At 43.3% G+C, this 26,227-nt stretch overlaps 1 protein-coding gene across 4 annotated transcripts in view; it reads left to right on the forward strand.

The window, feature by feature from the left end:
* LOC101165974 (ephrin type-B receptor 2) overlaps positions 1-26,019 on the forward strand; it is a 148,246-nt gene extending 122,227 nt beyond the window's left edge. Inside the window, exons 8-16 of one of the 4 annotated variants that reach the window (XM_023955297.1) lie at positions 923-1,031; positions 8,656-8,723; positions 10,887-11,000; positions 11,084-11,331; positions 16,962-17,177; positions 17,557-17,706; positions 19,649-19,842; positions 20,631-20,786; positions 22,727-26,019. In XM_023955297.1, coding sequence (XP_023811065.1) covers positions 923-1,031; positions 8,656-8,723; positions 10,887-11,000; positions 11,084-11,331; positions 16,962-17,177; positions 17,557-17,706; positions 19,649-19,842; positions 20,631-20,786; positions 22,727-22,835 — 1,364 coding nt within the window. In that variant the 3' untranslated portion in view covers positions 22,836-26,019. Of the gene's footprint in view, positions 1-922; positions 1,032-8,655; positions 8,724-10,877; positions 11,001-11,083; positions 11,332-16,961; positions 17,178-17,556; positions 17,707-19,648; positions 19,843-20,630; positions 20,787-22,726 lie in introns of all 4 variants that reach the window. The other 3 variants (XM_023955298.1, XM_023955295.1, XM_023955296.1) reach the window with 3 other exon arrangements.
* Positions 26,020-26,227: the final 208 nt, after the last annotated feature.

Below are 26,227 nucleotides of genomic sequence, written 5' to 3' on the forward strand. Positions count from 1 at the left end.
AGTCTGCAGTTCTTGCTAAATAAATTATATTTTAAACATTTCCCTGTACATATTTTTTTCAATAAATACCATAAAAATACATAAAACAAATAAAACCAAATAGGGGTGTAATTCTACAGGTTTGCCTCATATTTTATAGATTCAATGTGTCATGTACTACATGTAATCTTCTTGAACTCTTATTTTTTTTAATTTTCCCTTCTTATCCTGATTAATAATCTCAATAGAATAGAATAGATTTATGCTATTCATTGTCACACATCCAGGAAAAATTTTAAACGCTCACCGGTCAGAGCTTCCTTTATTTAAAAAATGATAAACCATCAATTATACCTAAGAGTTTTGGAATAAAATACAATTTGTAATAAATAGTCATATCACAAACTATAAAATAATCAAACGTTTGAAATGAGGATGTAAAGTTACATATTAACTGTGTTTATCTTCTTTCATATATTGCTTTGAGTGCCTGAAATAAATAACCCCACAAACTGCAGGACCTATAGAGATCAGAACCTCCCTGAAGGGACGGTCAGTGATCTGAAAAAGGAGGAAGTCGTCGGTGGCGTGCAGAGGACTGGTCCGGCGCCGCGTGTGTGTTATCATTTGGTAACCGATTTCCCATTCCTGGCTTCCTGATAAGTCTGGGTGTCACCCAAACATGTTTTCTCTCCCCACTTTACACACTTTCTGCCAGATGATTTGTCCGTGTCTGCAGCATCCGAGCACATTCGCCGTGGTCTGTAGAAAGGTCTGTTCAGCCGGCGAAGACGCCAAAATGCTTGTTGGTCCTCCCAGCCGTATGTCAGGGTGTCACCCGCTGCTCCTGCCATATGCAGCGGCTCAGATGCCGCCTCGTTTGTGCCAGACTGTGACTCTGCGTGTTTGTGAGGCTTTGTTTTTTCCGTCTCCTCCTTTGCAGAGGAATACAACACGAGCATTCAGGAGAAACTCCCGCTCATCATTGGCTCGGCTGCAGCGGGGTTGGTCTTCCTCATTGCCCTGGTGGTCATCATCATTGTGTGTAACCGGTGAGTGATGCCTGTCACAAAAACACACAGACCTAAACAAAGCAATCACAAGCAAAGGCTTTTTAAGATTTATTTCCAGTCAATTAATGCCTCAGACTTTTGTCATTCAGACATAATTCACCATTTTTGATGAATATATTCTTAATAACTATTAAAGAATACATATTGAAAACTCAGATGTTTTTAGGTTATTAGGATGAAATCTATCATACACTAAATTTTGAATCTGTTGTTTAAAATGAGATACATTTAAGTAAATTCAACCTAACATGGAGATATATTTACAACTTCAACACAACAGACTATTAATAAGAATGATTATTACAACCATAAGAAAACATTTTCTCCACGTTTGATTTGTAAAATACTTTTAAACACAGGATGGCAGCTGTTCAAATGCAAATAGGCCGTCTATAGTCAAAAAAATCTCAATGTAGCAAATCTATACTCAACAAAGGTGTAAAAAAAAAAAGAAAAGAAGAAGGTAAGTTATATACTAGATTAAGTCTCCTCAAATGACCAAAGATCCTGGCAATCGTCAGTCAAACTGCTTTTTGTTGACCTAAAGAAAGTCTTGAAAGCCCACAACTTAATAAAAAAAAAAACTGAAGCAAACAAGGAAGAACTCCGATAAAAATGGTGTTTCTGGTGTTTTGAACATGTTCTTGTGGCGTTTTTCTGATGATGGAGGTCATTTGTAAAGAGAATTTGGCTTATAGAATGCATCTGTAAGTATTTCTTTATTCAAATTGTTGTGAATCAGCAGCAGACGAAAAAATGCAGCTTGTAAAAGATCTGTGAGGTCAAATGACGATGGGCGGAGCCACAGTCTCCCTGCTACGCCCCATTCTGATCCTCCACCTGCAGACCAATAGATCCATGAACGTCTTGTTTTCCTCGTCTGAGCTGGAATCTGGATCAGAACTGGATGACCGGATGGCTCCGACATTTTTTCACCATCGAGGGTTTCGGCCGACAGGTCTTTTCAGAAATTTAGTTTTAAGCTGTTCAAAATTTTTGGCCGGTTTAAAATTACGCAGTATTTTACGCAGTATTCATATAATTATGCGTATTTTACATCGTTTATACGCAACTATTACGTAAGTCTTGCACAAATTGATGCGTGATTTTTGCGAGATGCATACGCAAGTTTGTGTCTTTCCCCGACCGTTTTCACGCATGAACCACCAATGGATTACTTTTATATCACGTATGCGGCGACCATTTTCCATTTTTACCGTAAATTTTGTAATCAACACACAAATCACTGATCAATTGCATACAAGCAGCTCAATAATCACGCACGGCTCATGCTCCAGTTACGTGTTCTTTGCGTGGTTTATTCGTACTTCTTCTGTGGTTTTAACTTTTCATTCATGATACATCTGTATAAATTTCACGTGAAGACCACAACTTCCCTCACTCACGGTCATCCGTGCAATATGTGCAAAATCTACATAGCGGCTGCATGACAGGGCCTTAAGCCAGCAGAGGAGCGTATAAACACAAAGCTATCAGTTATGGAGGACAGGACGGGAAGGCGGGGTTATGCCGTGCCAGTGGTCCCGCCCACGACTCAGAGGTGAATTCTAACGAACTACTGCAGAAATTAAAGCTACAAGTAGCATTTAGCGGGCCCGAGCACGTGCGACCGCCTGGCACGAGCGACCGCCCCGTGAGCAACGCCCTGCTCGAGCCATTCTCGTCGTTTTTTCTTGTCCATTCTGGAGCTCCAAGCTATTGTTAATACGACAGCAGCCTGGGGGGGGGGGGGGGGGGGGGGGGGGGGGGGGCTGTAATCTGTTGCCTTAAGGTACAAAGACTTTTGCATATCACATGAAAAAAATTCAAGCAATGATGATAATTGCTATCACTGTCCCTAAGGATGAGAACAATAGAACTCATTCAATTTCCACTACAATGTCTAGATGAGTGTCAGCTATGTCTGATAACTTGGCCAATTAGCTGGACCGGGATCTTGCAAAGTGCAGGTGGTTAACGTCCAGTGTGATGAGTCTGTGGACGGCAACAGTACAGCATAGCTTTTGGTTTCCACAAGAGAAGAACTCCTGACACATCTGCCCTAACAGACAACTACAAGAGGAGTTGAAATGTATAACACGGTGAAGGAGTTTTTGTGCAGAAAAAGGTACAATTAGAAAAGCTGGTAGCAGTGACTGCAGAAGGGACTCCTGCTATGATCAATAGACAAACAGGTTTCATCACTCACTGTAAAGCTGACCCAGACTTTCCAAAATGTCTGCATTACTGCTGCGTCATTCACCAGCAGGCCTTATGTGCAGAAGTGATTGGCTCTGGACATATAATGACTCTTATTCTGAAAATCGTAAACAACCTCAGCTGCAAAGCAAAACAGCACAGGATTTTTAAGGTGCTATTGGAGGAGATGTCTGTTGAATATGGTGAATATGAACATTGTGAATCTGAACTTGCATTCTTGACTGACATTACTGGAAAACTAAACCACTTGATCTGCGAGCTGCAAGACAATGGCAAAACTATTTTTTTTTGACCAGCCTGCCTGAGCCAGTGTTTTTCTTGTGGGGATCTTTTCTGCCAGGGCTTGTCAGCTTGGTCAGTGGATGTTGCTGCAGTTGTCTACCTTGCTGGGACAGCTGGAGTTAAACACAGCAGCTCACGGCTCTGAAGTGGACCCCGTTGCTGTCCCAGTCTGGATGGGCACTGTGGCGATGTTCCAATGGCCAGGCTGGCTCCTGGTATAAAGAGATTCCCAAATACCATTTCCTAACCGCAGAGCCAAGGATGTGTTTACATGTTTAGGTCAAAAATGTGATGGACAGCTTCATGTTGTCTAAACATGCCACCCTGTTATTAATCCAGTTGATATGGTTCTCCATCTGTGTCTAGGTGATAGAAAAGCATTTTTTTTTATATTTAGAGCTCTAAGCAAACAAACAGTTGTCTATATAAAAGAGCTTTTACAATTGTGCACTTTTAGCAGGTCTCTGAGTTCATGTGACCAATGTATGGTGGATTTTCACAGACCTTGTTTAAAACTGAAGGTGAGAGAGACTTAGAGAAATGGCTTCATTGTTCTGGAGTTCTTTGTTTCATCCACAGAAGTGTAGAATTGGTGATTGATTTTGAAAAGCTGCTGAAAAAAGTATCTTTTTCAAATTGCAATTTCTAACTTGGGTTTTACATTTTGTGTTCCATTTTTTGTGCTTTAATTGGGAAGCATTTGTTATTTGTTTGGTGTTTTTAAGGTTCTGCAAATATACACATCATTTTTTAGAGACATTTGTTATCAGTTGTGTTTGTTGATTTGTAGTTTAATTTCATTGGATGTATAGATGTCGTGTGGGGGGGAGGCTCGAGAGCAGGTAGGACCCAGGCGCAGAGACGGGAGGCAAACGGGTTCAGGGCAAGTGGGTTTATTTAACTAACAAAAAGCGCTGCAGAGCAGGATGACAAAACTAAAAACAAAAACTTACTGTGGCATGGCAAGGGAAGGGACATGGACGCCAGACAAGAAGACGTGATCAACATGAGCAGAAGTTAATGGACCAGCACAGGAGGAAGGCAGAGACAAGACTTATATACAGACAGGGCAGACAAGACACAGGTGAACACGATTAGGGCAGATGGGGACCAAAGGAAGTAAAACTCAAGAAACATGACAAGACAGGAAACCTTTCAAAATAAAACAGGAAACAGAACCAAACAAGACAGAACAAGAACTAAAGCGAAAAAAAAGACAACAAACTGAAACCATGACAATAGAAAGGAAAAGAAGTTCAAACATTGATTATAAAAAAGGATATAAGAGATAAAAAAAAAAGAAAAAGGAAAAGAAAAAAGATAAAATATTGATTTAATTGCATTTTGAATGAATAAAAAACAATGATTAATAGAATCAGAATCAGAATCAGGAATCAGAAAAAGTTTTATTGCCAGGTTCAGTAGAGCGCACTTTACAAAACGAGGAATTTGACTTGGTGTATAGTGCAATTAAGAATAAGTTAAAAATTAAGTTAACAACAACAACACACTATATACAGTAGAGTAAGGTGAATTAAAGTGGGAGCACAGATGGGCTGGGATGGTGGGGCCTGTAAGTGGCACCGACAGTCCTTTGGTGGGCGGGGGGGGGAGGGGGGTCACCTGGGGGAGTTGGGGTTCTGTTCAGCAGGCTGGCTGCAGTGGGGAAGAAGCTGTTCTTGTGGCGCGAGGTCCTGGTCCTGATGGACCGGAGCCTCTTGCCAGAAGGGAGGGGCCGAAAGAGATTATGTCCTGGATGAGAGGGGTTGGCTACAATCCTGGCTGCCCGCCTCCAGGTCCTGGAGATGTGCAGCTCCTGGAGAGACGGGAGGTGGCAGCCGATCACCTTCTCTGCTGAGTGGATGACGCGTTGCAGCTTGGCCTTGTCTCTGGCCGTGGCCGCAGCGAACCAGACTGTGATGGAGGACGTGAGGGTGGATTCGATGATGGCGGTGTAAAAGTCTACCAGCATCTTTTCAGGGAGGTGAAACTTCTTCAGCTGCCTCAGGAAGTACATCCTCTGCTGGACCTTCTTAGTGATGGAGCTGATGTTCTGCTCCCACTTGAGGTCCTGGCTGATGATGGTTCCCAGGAAGCAGAAGGACTCCACAGAGGTCACCGGGGAGTCACAGAGGATGACAGGGGGGAGGGGGGCTGGGGCCTTCCTCAAGTCCACTGTCATCTCCACTGTCTTCAGAGCATTAAGCTCCAGGTTGTTAGCGCTGCACTATGACACCAGCCTGGCTATTTAACTCCTGTAGGCCGACTCATCTCCGTCAGAGATGAGGCCGATGAGTGTGGTGTCGTCAGCAAACTTCAGGAGTTTGACAGACAGGTGACCAGCTGTGCAGCTGTTTGTGTACAGGGAGAGTAACAGGGGTGAAAGGACACCGCCCTGGGGGGATCCGGTGCTTGTGGTCCGAGTATCTGAGACGAGCTTCCCCAGCCTTACATACTGCTGTCTGTCCGTCAGGAAGTCTGTGATCCACCTGCAGGTGGAGTCAGGCACATTCATCTTGGAGAGTTTTTAATACTAAAGATGTATGAAAGACATACCGAAAAATATGTCTTTCAGTGTTTAACTGGCTGTCTTTGGATTATGCATGCCTGAGTAATGGCCATTCTTACTTCTCATCTCTCTGTTCACTGCTTGCTAATTTACATAGCAGGGGTCCCAGCAGGAGGGGGCGGGGTTGTAACACGACTCCTTCAGCAGAGCCAGGCTGAGAGAGGCTTTGACATGTAAGATGTTAGATGTTAGAATGCCAGATGTTAGAATGACCAGTTCATTTTATATCTATGAAAATATTCAGGTAGCTATGGGACATGTTTAGCTATAGGTCTGTGAAAATTGGTGTCGATTGTTGAAACATAAGTTACCATAAAAAAATGTTTGTTTGGAGTCTAGACAGATTTAACACAGGTTTTTGGATGAAAAAGGATTTTTTATAAATCATCTGTTACACTTTTAAGTCTGAAAAAAATATGGAAGGCAGCAAACACAGATCCCTACCGTTTTTAATTTTTTTGTGCTGATATTTGAAAGATAAGTTATGCAAAAAAATAGGTGTTTGCAGTTTTGCCTAAAAAGACGTTTTCGGACCTTTTTGGATGAAATGTTGAATAAAAGTTCACCTGTAACTTCAATAATTCTGAATTTTTTTAGGAAGCAGTAGCACATAAATGCCTATGAAAGTTGAATTCTTGGTGCTGATAACCTAAACATAATTTATGCTAAAAATCTTTGTTCAGTCCAAAATTTCATTAAAAAAATCAAGTGATGAAGTTTCTCGTAGACCCTATAGTGTTACATATCAAAGCTGGAGGTTATTAAAGGCATCTAATTCTGAAATCTCAGCTTCCTGAGACAAACGGCTGATTTATAATAAATTTCTATTATTTGGGTGCACATAATCGACCACTTCCTGTTACGCAGGCACCGTCAGGTGTACACCCATGAAACTTTACATGATGAGAGAAGACCCTTCTGAGTATCTCCAGTTTTAATTTCATGCACATCGGACAAAGCAAAGAGAAAATACAGGGCAGAATGTGCCCCATGCAATAACTAGGTGGCGCTATAGAGCTCGTCCAAGATTGTCATATCCATGGGTTCAGAATAGAAGCTTCATCATATCCATTGAATTTCAGTGAGATTGGACAAGGGATGTGCACGTGAGAGCAACTTTTGTGTGCATAGCGAGATGCCCAACTTTGCCGCTCTGTCACGACCACACCCCCGCATTGAAAGTTATGGTTTTTTGTCAGAGTAAACTTCAATGGCTTTTCAACAGGTGGATGTCATTTTCAGGTGTGTCGGCTCATCCTACTCGGAGTAGTGATGCTCCAAGTAAAACATGTCATTTCCTCTTGCCAGCAGGTGGCGCTACACTTTTTCCAGATTTTTTCACTGCAGATGTGTTCAGAGTCAGACTACAATCATGCATATCAATTTTGGATCAGATTGGATTTTGCATGGCTGAGTAATGGCCATTTTTCTTTTCATGGCGTGTTTTCGAAACGACCTCCAATTTTGACGCGCCGCCATGGTCACAAACATCCATAAAAACTTAAAAGCTTCGCAATTTAACATCGGACATGTGTTTAGTTTACACAACCAAAGTTTGAAGTCATTACTCCAAAATCTCTAGGAGGAGTTCGTTCTAGAGCGAGGCCTGCAAATGTCCAAAATGAAGCAAAAATGACATATTGACCTCAATATATCAGACTTCCTGTGCGAGTGACAGGTGGGTCCTTTCAGACTTTTTTGTAAGTCTCCATCTGAAGAACATGCCCTGTAAAAATCAAGCTTGTACGTTAAAGCGTATGCGGGGCGTCGGGACAAAAGTCACTGTAGGTGGCGCTATCGAGCCGTTTTTGTGCGCCCATGCCAATCTCCTATAAAATACGAAATTTTTCGCGACTCCTGATGTGTGTGCCAAATTTGGTGAGTTTTGGGGTATGTTAAAGGCCTCAAAAAGGCGACTCTTCCGGTAGAATAATAATAATAATAATAATAAACATTCGAATTACAATAGGGTCCTTGCACTCCGTGCTCGGGCCCTAATTATATCCTAGAAAATGACACGTTTTTTATTTTTCTTTTGGCCAAAACAGCATAACCAAAATTAAAAGACCATTGAAAATAGATCAGATGATGAGTAGGACTGAGCATCATCTGCTGTACCTGCTAACAGCTAGATTCTTGTTTTACATCAAATAAAAGTAATTTGAAAAATGTTTCCCCAACTCTAGCAACTGCTTGTGTGACCTTTTAGTTTGCAGAATTTCTTTTTCGATAGATTTTATGCTTTGAAATAACAAAGAATAATGACAGTCTGTAGAAACCTGAACGTTTTTAGCTCGATAAGGCAGCTGCAACACTTCTGTTCAGATAAATACACAGATGTCTGGGATGCTCCATGCTATGGCTGGATGCCTCTTTCAGTGTAGCAAAAACAACAAACACGTTCCTACATTCGGAGACGGGTCGTATAGCCGATTCTTAGTGTATGTAAACCTGGGGGGTGTTTCATTCTTGGCGCCCCTTTCCTCTGCCTCTCTTTGAACCCGAACTTGAGTCCCTTTGTCTTTTCCCCAGGAGGCGTGGCTTCGACAGGCATGATTCAGAGTACACAGACAAGCTGCAGCACTACACCAGCGGCCACAGTGAGTAAAAGCATCCCTCCTCTTCATCACGTTTTTTTTTTTTTTCTGCATCAGACACACCTGTCTCCATGACAACCACGTCACATAGTCATCCCCATGGCAATCAGTTACCACTCCAGAGCCTCGCACACCTGTCTCCATGACTACCACCGTACGAGCTGCTGTCCTTGGCTATGGCCCTGCACAGCTTCATACCCCCCCCCCCCCCACACACACACACACACACACGCACACATTGGAGCAATCTTGCCTATTGTTTGATTCAGCCACCACCCCCCCAGAACCTGGATTTAACCACATCAAAATTACTGCTGGAAACAGGCGCCTCACGTTTCACTGCTAACTAAATCCTTTGTGCTGGAAATAGGTCAATTTTCTCCCACATTACAGCCTTTGGGACATAAATGCAAGCATCCTGTTTTTTTTTAATTGTTGAAATTTTATAAAGATATGACCAAAAGACAAAATTACCTGATGCTTTTTAAAGTTCAAACGACAACAGTGCTGCGATTTTGCTGGGAGACAGAGCTGAGACGGAATGACATCCCGGCTCGGTCTGAAACACTGATGCTGGTCTGTCTTCACCCTGACTAAAGGCCCAGTTCCGTCTGCAAAGGAAGTTAACGAACCTGTTTGGCTCGTTTGTTTTTTTAAATTACAACTTTTTCTTGCCTGTGGTTCTGTAAATTACTTTGAAACGTAAGAGAAGATAGAAAAACCAAGACTGTTAAACAATATGTCCAATAATAGGTTAAGGAAAGTCTCTTCCAGTGAACATCTTAGTTTAACTGCCCTTACGGGCAGATTTAGGCTGTCTGCGGCCAAATAACGGTCAAACCTGTACGGGGCACACAGGTGGCTCGCACTAAATATCAAAGTCATAGGCCGCTTGGGGAACCCGCAAAGAGAAAATCTTCATTTGTTTCTAACAGCATACTGTGGGCGACTGGTCGTAGTGAACACGTATGCAACGTGTTGGGGTAAGTAAGGGGTTTTTGGTTGTCCGGGTCCGTGGAGGGTCGTAGGACCGGCTGCATCTTAAGGGGATTGCAGGTGTGTCTTGCAGTTCCCCTTAAGCTTGTATGGCCACCTCGACGGAGATCATGAAAATGGATCGGACCATTGTCACTGCCTGTGGTAAGTGTATCGTGAAATATTTTATGTGTCGCTATGTCAGCCGTATGTCATAAGTGTGTGTAACTTCTGGTATCTTTACAAATACTTCACGATACACTGACCACGTGCAGGAAAATGGTACATTCCATTCTAATGACCTTTCTTGAAGTGGCTGTACGAGCATTAGGGGAACAACAAGACACAGCCACACTCCTCTAACGATGCAACCATTCCTATCTACAACCCTCTACAGAGCTGGACAACCCAAAACCAGCATCTGTACGGTCGTTGACCCATACGGAGGTACCTGACTGAGGCCATAGATACTTCCAGGTCCTCTCAGCAGCCAGAAAAGTCTGTCATAGTTCAGGCTTCTGCCTTTGCTGTTTTGGTGGTCTGCTGCATAGTTTTTCAGCTTGAGAGGAGATTGTAGGATTTGTTAATGGGGGGTTTCGCGTGGAAAGATGCTTTCCATCTGTTGTCGGTGTGGCATGCCAGGTTTGGCGCTGTGTGCACGTCCTTCCAGCACAGCCGAAACCCCGGCATGAGTTTAGCCTCCGTTCACCTAGCCTCGGGTCGAAAGTGGAGGTATGAGCAGAATAATCGGATTTAAAACTCAGGACTCCCAAGTCCTTGAACACTTAAAGGCCACCTTAAGCTAATTTACCTGGCATCGGGGCTTAGGACAGCCAATTTATTACTGGGAACGGAGCTGAGCGGCGCTGATATAGGACCTGGGCTTCTCTCCTGAGTGTTAATGGCTCTGTGGCTCACCAGAGATGATGTGTATATTAACCCAGCGAATCTCCACTAAGAGGAGCTGCCATGTCCTTGCTGACTGCACAGCAGTGCACAGTAGCCAAGAGGCGCTTGTTGAGACTTATTTATAATTACATGCCCCTCCTCCATCTCCCGACCTTCAGAGCTCCCGTGTCATACGCAGAAATCCCACAGTTGTACAGGAATGTGGGAAGAATGGATTGTTGCTGCATTTGAGATATAATGAAATATTATAGAGGTTTCATCCTGTCTTACAAGTGACTCCAGGAATGAAGATTTACATCGATCCATTCACGTATGAGGACCCCAACGAGGCTGTGAGGGAGTTCGCCAAGGAGATCGACATATCATGCGTGAAGATTGAGCAGGTCATCGGTGCAGGTAACAGAGCCAACTCACTGAAAAAAACAGAAGGGGTTCAGACTGAACTGGGTAAAGTTTTCTTTTTCTTTTAATGTCACCAGGAGAGTTTGGCGAAGTGTGCAGCGGAAACCTAAAGCTTCCGGGTAAAAGGGAGATGTTTGTAGCCATTAAAACCCTGAAGTCTGGCTACACCGAAAAGCAAAGGCGGGACTTCCTGAGTGAAGCCAGCATCATGGGGCAATTTGACCATCCTAACGTCATTCACCTGGAGGGCGTGGTCACCAAGAGCAGTCCTGTCATGATCATCACTGAGTTCATGGAGAACGGATCTCTGGACACTTTCCTCAGAGTAAGAAGCTTTATTTCTAAATATTTTTATCCAAAACTAATAATATTAACATAAAGTTGCAATGATCTTGTGCAAATAAAAGAACAAGATATTAAAAAATAAAATAAATGCTACATAAAATGTAGAATTGCAAACAAAACAAAATTGAATTGAATTACAAGTTTACAAGATAACAGTTTTATGATTGGATGCATCTAAAGCCCCACTCCGATCATTTACTGACCTATTTTCAACGTCTTCCCAGTTTAAATTGTGATTTTAGTGCCTTTAGCTAAAATAAAAAATAAAAAAACTGTTATTTTCTAGAACATAGTTTCTGCAGAGCGGCAGAAGTTCATTAAAAATTCACCTGTAACTTGTGGACAGAACCGTTTAGCAATCCCACCTCTACTTCCCATCACCCATAACAGCTTTACATGCTCTCCCGCTGGCTTACAGCCCCTCCCGACCCCAACCTAACGTTAGTGGTGCAACAAAATGACAAAAAGAAGAAGAATGTCTTAATGCAAATAAGAAACATAGGAGGAGAACAGTCAGATTCCATGTTGGTTTTTCTAACGGCACTTCTTCTTCTGTGTTGCTGTCAAGAGCAAATATGGATATTTGCACCTACAGCGCCCTCTAGTGGTTGTTAGTGGGAAAATAACAAATATATGAGACTGTTTAAAATAAAAAAATCACAAATAAGTTGCTTATGAGTATAAGGCAGGGCAAACTATGAAAAACAACGCGACTTGTACTCTGGAAAAAGTTCTCCGAAATTCAATTTCTGAGCTTTATTTTCTCATACATGTCCTCCGTCATAAAAAATAAAAAGCCCAAAGATGTTAAAAACACCAATTTTCATCTGAGAGGGGCTTAAGGGAAGACAGCACTGGTAGATAAAAAATAAAATGATAAAAAAACCATCTGTATGCTGCATCTGATGTCAGATCGACAGTTTATGAAGCAGCTTAAAGCCACAGGCAGACGTTGGGAGCTGCTCTGAAGTGTCACATTTGCAGTTCAGTGCTTCGCTGAGCCTGAAGGATCACGCCACTACGATGACTTTACCATGATTCTGTTAGGGAGGACGACCACCCAGGCATCTAATGTCACTGAGGACAGTACGTCTGCTTTTCAAAAAGTTAACGTTTACACAAACAATACATCAGTCTCTTTGTTTTACTGTGAAGCACTTTGTGATTCTTATCTTGAATCTCCTATAAAAAATAAGTTTTATTATTATTAATAAATAAATAAATGTATGTTTTGTTGTGTTCTAAACTGCCTCTGCTTATCTGTGCCTCACAGTTTTCCTTTTCTCTGGGCTTTGAAGTCTGTCCTTTTGCAGAATATGCTTCATTTCTCATTATATCTTCCCATTATTCTTTCTTCTGCTTCCTGACAAGAATTATTCACCTCTTATGATTTCACTGAATTTTTAAATTTCCCGATCCTGCCAGAAAAGGTTATTATATGCCCTCATCTTTACAACCAGCATAAATAATTTAGACCCTTTGAAGGTTTAAAGGAAAATAGGATGTTTAAACGTGAAACTGGCTTTCTGATCACATTCAGACAATAGAAGCTCACGTGTCATGCGATGTTAAGACAACAGAAGCCTGTTTTTGAGCTGTTTTAATGCTAAAGTGCTGGCTTTGACTTTTCTCCGTAAGAAAAGTGACAGTAAAAACAATATCATTTTTGTACAGTTTCCTTTTACAATGCATTGCACCTGCACTAATGTGCGTCGATATGGGGAAGGATAACCGTCAAAATGAAACTTAGCAAAAAATAATGACCACAACATTTCGTTTTACATTTGACATGACTCCTGTGAACACGATTTGTTTTTCTTTTAAATAAAATCTTTTCCTGGTGAATTACTGTTAAAAATATGTCACGTGGTCACATAAATTTATATTGAGTCACAGTGATTCAGCAAATGACCCACTGCGTACTGAGGCTCCTCGTGTATTCCCACGTTTTCTGAAGCGTTCCATGACATTGACATGACATTTCATGGTATATGGAAAGAGTTGTCACACTTTAGCTTCATGTACACACCCCTAAATGTGATATAAAACATAAAATCATTATACTGCATTGTCTCTTGGTTATGATGTCACTGCTGCGACATGAAGGTGGGAGACCATTTGTGGTGACCAAAAATCCAACTAACTTATTAGTTAAAAAATAAAGATATTTAAATTGTTTATAAATCACGTAAACTGTTCATCAGTACCAGGCGTCTTAAATCGGACGTTTTCTCGATGTAGAGTCTTAGGACGATGTTCTTCAGGGAGAAAAGTATTTATAGACATCGTCCCTTTGGCACTTCCTGAAGAGTATCGTCTTAAGGCTCTACCTCGGGACCAGGAAGTACCATATGGAGATAAAAAGGTTTTATGGATGAGATGCTGTGAGAATTGGACCACAAGTTTCAGTTTTCTTTGATGCTCCTTATGGCAGCCAACGCTGTGAAAACCTCTTTACTGCTGGTCCGTCTTGTGAGACTGACATGTATTGGACTGAAGGTGGATAGCGCCTGCCTGTATCCACGCGGTGAACAGCCTGAAGTGTTACACGGTTCAGTGCAGACCTTCTCCTTCAGGGCGCCGTAAACCATTTTAAAACCGACATGCAGGCTGCCATCAGGATGATGTTTAGTAAGCATTTTCTGATGTACGCCCTTCTTTCTGGCATTTTTTTTAGTTTACAGTTTTGTTTCTGACACTGGGATTTGGTTTGGGGTTGCGTCTTTTGGGGAAACCGGGATATATTTTGTTCTTAATGGGCTGATGCAGCTCCTGAAAGATTGTCTTTTGTTTTTTAGCAGTAGATGGATTAGGAACAGAACATTTAAAGGTCTCTGGAAGCAACTTTAGGCTGATCAAGCAGAGCTAATGCATGTCAGACATACATTTCACTTCAAACCTTTACTCTCGCTGCTCATAAATTTTCCAGTTAACTTGATCTGAAAGACATAAAACAAATATTTTCCAATTAGATTACTTGCAAACAGTCGATTCTGCCGTGTATTGGTTGCAGAGGTTTCATAAATAATGCATCGTGGTTAACCACAAAGAGGCAGCGTCACGCAAGGAGAAGCATCGGCTCATGCAACCAAAGCAACTCGGGGAGAAGTATGTTGGAGGAATGTGGCGGTGCTTCCTCACCTGACCCACCCCAGCTTCCCCTGGTAGCCTTCATGCCCCTCCACCCTCAGCCTTGTGCTCCCATGCACCATTACCGGCAGTCCCTTGAGTTCCTGGCATCGTTGTGGGTGGTGGGGAGAGTGCAGGTGTGCACAGTTGGAGGCACAGCTGCAGCACTGCTCCAGACACTCCCCATGCATGGGGTTAAGCCGTCATCAAACCGGTGACAGGAACAGCTGTAGACGGACCGTCAGAACCAGCCCAGTGGAGCTTAACTCAAAACTACAGCATATGTGTCCTGCAGAGACGTTTCCTAAAACAGAGACTCCTGTTCTTTTGCGTTTCACTGTTTGACCTAGTGAATCAAATTGTTTTTTTTCCCAGTAATATTGTAAGTAGTTATTTTAAGGATCTCACATTAAAAGGACGATTAAAAAAAAGTATTGGGTCCACAGTAAACAAAAGCCTAACTAGCAATAAAAAAACGACATCTGGCTGGCAGTTGGGTACTAAAAGGGCGCCTCCGGTGAAAATCAGACTTTTGACCTTGTTAACATGTCCATATGGTGTTTTTATATCTAATAGAAAGGTTGAACATTTCCACCTGGGAGCTACGGCGTTCTAACCACCGTCTCACAGGAACAGACTGACGCAGTGTCATACAAACCAACCAGACTCCTCAATGGCCTCCATTTGCTTTTTTAAAACACATGTGAATACTGTGGGTAACTTTAACCTGCTTGAGCCTTTGTCACATGCACTCAAACGGGGGATGCTGCGGGTTTTTTGGACTGTCTGGGGCCGTGGAGGGTCGTAGAGAGGAACGGCTGCCTCTGCAGTCCATTTGAGGCCCGTACGACCACCGAAGGGACATGGAGTGGAAAGTACTGTGTTCGTGAGTGTGGGGATGTATCGTGAAATATTTGTAAGGCCAATGGATGCTGCATTTATGACGTATAGGTGATGCTGTGGTACAGTGTCCTTAGTCGCTAGTAAGGTGTGAGTACTGGCTCCTAGCCCGTATCCAGCCGTAATTACAGTTGGGATGAAGGCTTTAGTCGTGTTTTGTACAAACTGTGGGATGATACTTTACTTGGAACACACATTTATATTTTATAGTGTAGCTGCTACTCAGTAGCAGTCTTAAACGTATTCATTACAATTCTAGTTTATTGTTTATTCTTGTTTCTTTCGTTTTATTCTGGTGAGACATAGCGAGCTCAAATGTGTGAATAAAGATTGTTTAATGTGCATAATTCTAGGAAAACTAAACACCGCATAAATAGAATGCCCCAAATCTATTATTAGTATGTGAGATAACAGCCCTTTAATGTTTTGTTCTGAACTGATGCAGCTGTATTGATTCTAGGCAGTCTGAGACAACAGTAGCTTGACTATGCTAATCCCATTGACAGTGAAACTGTGCAAATTGGAGTTGTGATAGTAAATTTGCCAAATGGAAACATGACAATTTCGGATAAAAAACTCGATAAAAAAGTTACATATTTTGAAAAACGCTTTTTTTTCTAATTAAATGAGTCACATGACCAACCACCGGATATCACTGGCGAGCCAGAGGTTCCACAGCGTCACACAGCTCATCAAATGTTGAGTGTGTCATGTGGAGTTGTCGAATCCACAGATCCTCTAGAAAGTCACCAACAACCATTTCCTAAAATGGCTTCATCCGTAACCCCTCCCACGTGTAGAGAGCGGCCCACCATGACCTGAAGAAGATCTTGAAGCCCCTCAATGCTTTTGGACTAGCATGGATCATTGAATTTGGAAACACAGCTAGTGACCAGTCCTCCTGGTGGTAGAGGTTTCTCTGCATTAAATTTTAGTGCTCGGTGACGTCAGTTTTAGCATACTACACCCTCAGCTAAAGCCACAATTAAAAACCATTAGTGCCTTAAGCATTGAGCAGCCTTTAACAGAGCAATAGAAAGTCATCTGGTGCAAATGTCTCCAATGGTAAAAGTCCCATCCAGAGGGAGATCTCCATCCAAAGACATAAATCAAGCTGGAGTTAATGCAGACATAAACCTACATGCTACCATGAATGAACCCTTAAAGTCAAGACTAAGGGGCATGAGCAGCTGCAGCTAGGAGATGGGAGTGGGGGTGGAGGCAGGTGTAATTAGCATTTAAATGTATGTTTGTGAAGACTTGACGTCATCGGGGTTTGGCTGCTCATCAGACAACTGAAGGCTACTCTGATAAGCAGCAAAAACATCCTTTGGATCAACCAACTCCAACTTCATCTACAAAGACACTTTTGTGATGCAGAGAATGTATAAAATGAATTCTCTGGGATTTTATTTCCAGATGCTTTATATGTTAAAAGAAGTTAGATGATTTCAGAGTGGTTGAAATCCGATGTTTTGATTCTTAATTTAAACTGGGCTCCCCTTCATGCTTCCAATAAATGTCAGGTGACCCAAAGTGTTAGAGGACCTCTATTAATTATCACATTGTTTGTTTTTTCAGCAAAATGACGGGCAGTTCACGGTGATCCAGCTGGTCGGAATGCTGCGAGGCATCGCCTCAGGCATGAAGTATCTCGCCGACATGAATTACGTGCACCGCGACCTCGCGGCCCGGAACATCCTGGTCAATAGCAACCTCGTTTGCAAAGTGTCAGACTTCGGCCTCTCCCGCTTCTTGGAGGACGATACATCCGACCCCACTTACACAAGTGCTCTGGTAGGAAATATTTGAATCTCACCTCCTGCTCTGAAGCCAATCAGTTTTCTTGGAAGGCTGAAATGTTTGTGGAGGGGCGCGTCCCTCCATCCAAAAAGATTCGGCTCATCTGTTACTGCCAGAAGATTACACAGCTGTGTGCTCCCAATCTGCTCCCTCTGTCTGACAAGACAAATACTATCTTTTCTCCAGTCCACTCGTCTTTCCACTACTAAAGTTTATGAGGCACAGAGTCCTCCTCTGGGTTTCGCCATGTCCGTTTGCCAGTTTGGGTTACTCTCAGGATTGTTGCAGGAACCGCGTCTCTCTCTGTAAATCCGGGACACCGCGACGGTCAGATTTCAAATCTCCGCTTAGATTATGCCTCTTGTGTTCACAGGGGGGGAAGATCCCTATCCGATGGACTGCCCCCGAGGCCATCCAGTACAGGAAGTTCACCTCTGCCAGCGATGTGTGGAGCTACGGGATCGTCATGTGGGAAGTCATGTCGTACGGAGAGAGGCCTTACTGGGACATGACCAACCAAGATGTACGTATTATAGGGTTTTTTAACCCTAACCCTTCACCAACAAAATTCACACACAGTCTTTCTGGCAGCCTCAGAGGCCCCAGACAGACACATTTTTTCATCGGTATCTGCCTTCCCTGATATAAAACACATGGCTTAATATGAAAATTCCAGCGAAGACACCACAGAGACATAATCAGATCATTTGAAATGCGCAGCAGAGCTCAATTTCTGCTCTTGACTGGAGTCTCCATTTTCCGTCTCCCTCTGGGCAGTGGAGGAGAGAGCAAATTATGGGTGGAGAGATAATGAAAATAGTTTCAAATTGAAAGTAAGAAACACTAATGTGCTAAGAGGGACTGAGGACCTCAACAGTTATCATATTAGCAGCTGCAAATAGCGTTTCTGCTCCATCGGGGTCCGCGTTTGGAGGCCTTGTGAATGAGATTAATCTTGTTCTGAATGGTGCTTCTGTAATGATCCTAATAATGAGGAGGGGGCTGCAAGTATCTTTTAGGCCGTTCCTCTCTGCCGGTGGTGCTCCGCCTTTTTGTGGTGTCAGGATTCGGAAAAATGTGTTTTTTTGGAGAAAGAGATTAAAGATGTACTAAAATATGACAAAAGCTGTTTTTTTGTGTGAGGAAAAACTGAGTTTTTTCACAACTTTACCTTTATTTTTTTATTTTTTCGTTACTTGCTTCGTCTTTGCTGCTTCAAGTCGTCAGTTTACAAACAGAATTTCCTGTTTATCACAGCAGAGATGATGTTCTTCATCAGATCCGGCTCCAGAGGGGTTGATCGGGGGGGCCAAGCTATAATGACAATTTTTTAAGGTTAAAAATATTCATCCCAAAACAGAAACCGTATGGTAGCATCTGTTCATTGGTGGGCGGGGTCTGGATAACCTTTGTTATTTACTTTATTCAACATGACTGATCTTGTTTCCTGATATTCAGACACACAAAACTAGAAATTCTCACTAAGACACACAAAATAGTATTAAATACACAAAGTAGTAACAAAAAAAGGCAAAAATATATTTAACATAAAAATTAATAAATACATTACAGAATAATGAAAAATCAATTAAATTAAAATATGGTGATGCATTTTTAAATGCACCTATTGACAATTTATCAAGAAAAAAATGAATAAGTAAATCTACATGATCAAGTATTTCTTAATAGAATTTAATTACATTTACCCTCATCTGTCCAAGGACTACAAGACACTTTTATGTTATTCCAGGGTCTGGTCTCCAACAGTCATGATGACTCTCATAAATAACTGGTTTTCTTGACGTGGTCCTGTAGATTTTTGTTTTTTTTCCTCCTGAATTTTGGCCAAATTTGAAAACCGTATGACCAAAATGTTTTGAAGATCAATGTCAAAAGCAGTTCTTTAAGGATCCCCATGAACTCAGTTTTAAAATCCAACACAAGCAGAAGCTCAGAAGGTGTAGAGCCAAGCAGGGCGTTTTCCTGGAAAGGCGGCTTGTTGCAGGTGTTTGTTTAGAGAAAAAAGCAGCTCATTGTGTCAGGAAGACTTTAGATAAGTTGAAGCTTAAACACGTAACTGACTGAAGCACTTTTGCAATGAGAGGCTGCTGATTAAAAGCTTGTGACGCTGCGTACACACGGTGTGTGTTTGGGACCAAAACTCATCTACAGCTTTAGGTTAATCTAAGAAAATGCAGTAGCAGAGGAGAAGGCTTGTCCCATCATGACCAGTTAATTATATAGAACATGCTAAATGCGTTGCATCATAAACTATTTTCCATGAGTACTAAAAGTTGTGGTTTGTGCCTGAGAGTACAGTTTGTAGTAAATACTTTGTAGTATTTTAGTGATGTTGTGCTATTTCAAAAAAAATGGCTCCAATTCTTGTTTCTGTACTCTTTCCTCTCCGTCAAATAAACTCCTCTTCGTAGAGCCTCTTTAGAAATCTGTGTCTCCCCCTGCAGGTCATCAACGCCATAGAGCAGGACTACCGGCTCCCCCCGCCAATGGACTGTCCCAGTGCGCTGCACCAGCTGATGCTGGACTGCTGGCAAAAGGACCGCAACAACCGGCCCAAGTTCAGCCAGATCGTAAACAACCTCGACAAGATGATCCGCAACCCCAACACCCTGAAGGCCATGACTCCTCTGTCTTCGGGGTGAGTGACGGAGGCGGCTCACAGGGATTTTGATCTCCTTGATCTCTGCTCTTTCCTTCTTTCGTCGACTCATTGCATCATGTTTGCTCATGGATAGGTCTCTACAATGAAAAGACAGCTTTTGTTTTTGTTCTTGGCATCGTCTCAAACTGATAGAAGGAACATCTTTGAGCCGCTGAAGCTCAGTCAGCGCCAAGGCTTCGCTTTTTCTTCCAGGATCTTCACGCTGCAGCTACAATGACATCCATGACACGGCTCATATTTGCCAAACACCGTGTTTCTTGTTTCCACTGGCATCGAGTGGTTATGTAAATGAAAGCCTCTTGATTTGATAGAATGAACCGTTCCCACCAACGCTTCAGGAAAATTGTCGGTTGAGGCACTCGCACAGTTTGCAAAACAAAACATTTTCAAGCATTTCAGCTCGGGGTGTTGGTTTCTTTTGAGCGCCTCTTTGCTGATTTCCGTCATCCCAGCCTGCGTTCCCGCTTGCGGCGGAGCGAACTGCCACGGAGCAGATTTTCCACAGACATAGACTGGATACTTTGGCTCCCTGAAGCCCATCACTTCATTTGGGAAAATACCTTTTTGTGAGGAATCAGTTTGGAAAGTATTGGCTCATAATGAGGTCTGTGGGATCCTGAAGGCTCGGTCTATTTTTTTTTTCTTCTTTAATGTAGCATAATTCATTTTTAAATCAAACACAGGTGGTCTGGAGTGGCTATCATAACACAACTGTCATTCTCCACCATCAAAATGTTTAATATATCCTGCTTGTGTTCCCTCAGTGTTCATCTCCCCCTCCTGGATCGCAGCATTCCAGACTTTTCTACCTTCAGCTCTGTGGATGAGTGGCTGGACGCCATCAAGATGGGCCAGTACAAAGACAACTTTGCCAATTCGGACTTTTCTACGTTTGATGTGGTCTCTCAGATGACTATGGAGTAAGTGCTAGTGATTCCTCATTCTTGGGATTGAGAAAAACCTTCACAGGAAGAGTGTTTTCTGGGTCTCAGTCCAAACGCCACACAGGAACCAGACATGGCCTGTGGGCTGCCAGAGGAGATGCGAACTCTGGATGTAATTATCAGATCGTAAGTTGGACAAACATGAGGCAGAAAGAAAGGACCGGCATCCATAGTTTCTACCGTAGGTACGACAACAACATATGAACTTCTGCAGAAATCAGCCCACTTAAGAAAGACACTGAACAATATTTCCTCCGAACTGCAAACCTGAGGCTGACAGAAACACAAGCTTCAGTTCTTTTTTTGCTAAGATTTACAATAACAGAGGGAGATGAATTTGGTCATACAAAAAGAAACACACAGTCTTCTAGATGTGTGTGTACATCCAAGACAGAAGTCCAATATGGTTCTGATCAGAAACTCCATCGAACAAAATCCACAACAACACGCTGAATCCGAGTCTGAAAGGGTCAATAACATTCAAAAACAATCAAACGTGTCAGTTTTCCTGTGATTGAGCTTTTACTTTGCTCCATTATCAGGTTGAGGAATCGTGAGAAAAACAAAAAACCCAACGATTCTCCTCAGAGTGACGACTCAGGATGTGGCTCCAAGAAGCCAAAATCCCATAAATTCTATAGAGAAATAAACTCAGTCAGTCATTCTATTGGTCAGAACAACCATTCTTGCTCTGATAACTTGTTTTGTAACGTGTTCTAAACATTTCTCATTTTTTCTGTAGTTCAATCTATTCAAGTCTTAGGCCAGGCATGTCCAAAGTCCGGCCCGTGGACCGAATGGGCGTGTTCGAATTGGCTAAAAAAGTGGTTCCAAGAGTGCCGGATGGCCTCACACATTTTCATCTCACCAAACCTTTGGCCGGTTTTTGACAGGGGTGTCCAAAGTGTTTGCTGTCAGACGTCTCGATAAAAGTAGCTGCAGCCTGCTGGCCCCCACATCCAACGTTAAAAATGATGGACAGATTTCAAGTGGTAGGGGTGTGGCCTTCTAACAAGCTCGCTCTTGATTGGTTGCCATAAAAAAAGACCAATCACTGCTTAGTGATTATGTGTGGCTCCAGCGTGAGCCCGAAAAATGAGAACTGCATTGACTTAATTTGATTGGAGCTGCATGTGAACCCTTTCCTAACCGCCATTCATGCCACACGTTCAGGATTCATTTATTTATTCAATCTCTTTGGAAACATATTTCCACAAACACTCCTGTCGTTGGTAAAGTTGGGTTGTATTCTGTCTAACGTTCTGTTCTCACATGAGCTTTCCTCCTGGTTGGTTCTGGTTGAGGTGGTACCGACGTGTTCCCATGCGCTGCAGGTCGTCTGCGGCTGTTCAGCAAGAACCAGACTGTGTTTGTGAGGGTGTCCTGTCATGTCAGACCTAAAAGAGGGAATTTTTACGTGCAGAAAAGCCAAAAAAACGGCTCAGCTTTGAGCAAACACTATTTATCTAAAAAACCGCCGTCTTGATACGCCGTTTAATTATTTCTTTTGGCGCACCTCTGCCTCGTTCTGCGTCCTCAGGAAGGAGATGCTGTAAATGTGTCATTGGCAGTTTTGGGTTGCGTAGGAAGGGTGGGGTTAACCACATCTGCTAAGAACTTTGAATCACAGAAACTTTTTTTTGGCGTAAGCGTGCGATTACAGTTGCTGTCGGGCCTCAGAAACGAGCCAGACAGAGTTTCATGGCGGAGTTTTCTCATCGACGTCCTCCTATGATTCTCAACTGTAAATATTCTCGATGACTTGTGTTGTTTTCTGCACAGTCAGCGTTCCTGACTGAGCGCCCGCCGCCTCGCTGCACACTCGTGTGAAAGCGGCTCCGCGCATGGCCGGGTCGGGAGCGAGCGGTCAGAACCTGCGGTGACACGAGTCGGTCGTCTGTTTCTGTGCTCCGCAGGGACATCCTGAGGGTCGGTGTGACGCTAGCAGGCCACCAGAAGAAGATCCTCAACAGCATCCAGACGATGCGGGCGCAGATGAACCAGATCCAGTCGGTGGAGGTTTGACCCCGAAAAGAGTCCGGGGGGGGGGGGCTCTGGGTGTGGAGGATGGAGAGGATGCTTTTTTTTTCCCCTCTTCCTCTTTGGCGTGACAGTGTGTCTGGTCTTCCCACCGGGCTTCCATCCGGCCCCAGATGCCCCCCCCCCCCTTTCCCCCTCAGTCCCCCCCCCCACACGCATCCCCCTGACTCTCGTGGTCAGAAGAGCTGGACAGTAGCAGAGTCTGCCGTTTCCAGAACCAGAACCAGGAGGTTTTGACACAACCAGCAACGTTTTCCCCCAAATCTTCCACCATTTGATGTTTGGACTGTTTTTGTTTTGTTTGCTCTGCTAATTTTGTAAAGTTTTTATTTTTATTTTAAAGGAAAAGGAGACAAACTGAGAAGGAATGGAGTTTATCTCAATTTAGAGAGGCTATGAAGTTGTACACTAGAGGAACCGAGCAGCAAAGTTACCCTTTAAAAGGGCAGAAACGAAGAAGGTCGGGACGCCATCCTCAAAGTGGCGTGGATTCAGTTTTCAGTTTGGACTCGCGCTGAGCGTCTGCCGGGCGACCTGTGGAGGAAAGAGGGGGGGGGGACCCCACGTGGATCAGAGAACTTGTTGCAAAGACTGATGTCAGTGCGACTGGAAATTCACGTCACGCACCTCAGATGAAGAAAAATGTTTGGGCTTTTTCTCACTGCGAGGATTTTTCTATAATTGTGGACACTTTGTGATGAAGAGTTCCTCTCACCATTTTTTTTTTTACCTTTCACAGTGAAATAGTCACAACCTGCCAAATAGACCTTGTTGTCCTCACTCCTGTGCTGTACATATCAGGAACCTTCCACGCCATGATGATTCAGGAACCACGTTTGGGGGAGGAGACGGCGTGACGTGCTCCTCATCTCCGGGTTCTAGCCGGTGCTGTTCTTTACGTCAGACTCGATCTCTCGTTGTTCAACGTGCACGCTTTGCACACACGTGCACGGAGAAGCGGTAGCTCCTGGAGTCTTGGGACGTCACACGATTTTCTTCAGTGACTTATAGTTCGACTTTGACCAACTTAACATAACTTTTTAGTAAACATTTTCTTCTGCACCCTCATCAGTAGAACTTAGAGACATCCATTGAAAGAAGAAACAAATATGAGGTTCATATTATTGCGATTTGTGTCTGAAGGGTTTTGTTTCTGCACTGAATCTGGTCTCTAACTCCAGCAAACTCTTCCTTTCAGCTCCTGAAGTCACTTTGTTTCAGGTTTCTGCAGACATGAGTGGTTTTGTTTGGCCGTCGTCGTGTTGCTGGCCGGGTTTGTGAGGAAAAACGGGGCGAGCGCTCAGCCACACGGCGCTCCCCGCTGAGCTTCCCCCCTGTAGCCGACAGGCAGACACGGCGGTCCAGCTGTGAGCCATCAGTCAGACGCGTCGGGTCCCGGCAGGCGGCCCCGCCCCGGTCGCAGGCGCTCTGATCACACACACGCCTGTCCACCACCTGTCTGCTGCTCCTCTGATCGGCTGTGGACAGTTGTCCATTTTTGTCTGGACAGCGGTTTCATTTTTGCTCAGATTGCTTCTCTCTTCCACACTCTCCTAACCTCAGAACCCTACCTGAGCCTTCAAGGTGTTAATGGGTCGAGTGCCAAAGTGACCTCACTTCCTGCATCATCCCACTTTGATTCAGAGTGGGGTTGTGCTCGCCGGTCCTCCCCTGGGTTTAAAAGTGTCTGCAGAATGACACACCAGAGCAAACGTTTCCCTGGAAGCTCTTCAAAGCGGTGCTGCATGATGCTGAAGGGGGAGGGGGGGGCGACTCTAAAGCTGCCGGAGCTTCGTGTCGTTCTTCACCTGTGGCTCATCTTCTGTTTGCTTCTCTGCGTTTTAACAGCTGATCAGACTTCATTAGTCCGGTAGCTTAGCGATAAAAACCTCTATGTTCGTCTTAAGTATGCACCACAGAGGTTTCTTCTTCTTCTTCTTGTTTTTTGTCCACGCCAGCCCCATTAAACTCATTGGAATGCATGTCTATAGATGCTGCTAAGGCTTTGAGGTATTAGTGGAGTAATTATCCTTGACATTGCTTGAACTGAGTGAAGCTGAAATTGGTTTATATTTCCCTTTTTGCTGGATTTTCTTCTTACAGAGTATTTTTCACAGGGTTTTCTAGTCACTATAAAGACGTTTGAAGAGCAGCTGATGGCGGACTTTTGGTTTATGAATCTTTGCTTTGGCATCTTCTTAAGAATCTTTATTTTTTTCCTGTGATTTAGTTTTATTTGAGCAACACTATTGTCTGCTGAAAAACTGCAAGTCAAAGTTCAGAGGCACTTTGAGCATATCCAGAGGAGTGAAGACGGCGAGCGATGACGGCGAGCGTGTAAATAGTTGAAAATATTTGTTGCACAGCAGTTGTTTGCAGCTAACTTTACACAGCCTGCCCGTCGTATTCAACTCTCCGGTTGTAGTTGAGGAGGTGTTTTCTCTGATGCTGTGCAGTTGTGATAGTTTGACATGTTTGCCATCTGTAGAAGCACTCAACCTTCCTCCTCCTCCTCCTCCTCAGCGTTTGCCACCTTCAGAAGGACGTCTCAGAGTCACATGATAGCGTGGGTAAACATCCCAACGCCGCTTCACTTACATGAGGGTCAGAGCCAGGCGGACAGAAAATGGCTCCTGGCGAGCAGCTGCAGCACACAGCTCTAGAGCGCCCTCTGCTGTCACTGGACTGAAGTTTCCCGTCCACTCAGTTGGTCTGTGAACGCACCATTGGCCAGTGTGCTGATGGATGAGCAGCGGCTGCTGCTGCCCGCGGGTTTCCCGCCAAACGCCGTGGAATCATGGCTCTCCTCCTGTGTGATCCTTTCTTCCTCCATCTTTGTAGCCACACTCACCTGCCCCCTTCACTGCTCTGCTGGGACGGAGGGGGGGCCCTTCATACCCCCCCGGCCTGTGAGACCTTCATCACAGACCACTGTGACGGATGTGGGGGTCCTGTACTTCTGTATAAATGTAAATGGGCTGTAACCCTGTGAATGATGTAACAATTTCTTTATTTGTAAAATGGTCTTTGGTTTATTTTCTAAAATGGAAAGCCCGACCCGATTCTCCTCAATAAAAAAAAGAAAAGATCTGTTATTAAAAAAACTACCATGAGGAGCTTCTCCTTTATTTTTCTGCTTATTTAAGCCAAATAAATTCATAGTTAATGAGAAAGGTAAATGTAAAAATTATTTCTCTTTTCAATAATTTTAAACAAAAATCATTTGCACAGAAAAAAAACTTTATTAAAAGATTGCTTTTAAATTGCTTTAAACTGATGATGCATCCAAACACATTTCTAATTCAAGACTAACTTGAGATTAAAAATGTTTGTAATTATTTCTTTCTTCATTTTTGCTGAAAATGAATTTACATTTG

The sequence above is a fragment of the Oryzias latipes genome, chromosome 5 (genome assembly GCF_002234675.1).
Source record: "Oryzias latipes chromosome 5, ASM223467v1".
Classification (NCBI taxonomy): Eukaryota; Metazoa; Chordata; class Actinopteri; order Beloniformes; family Adrianichthyidae; genus Oryzias; species Oryzias latipes.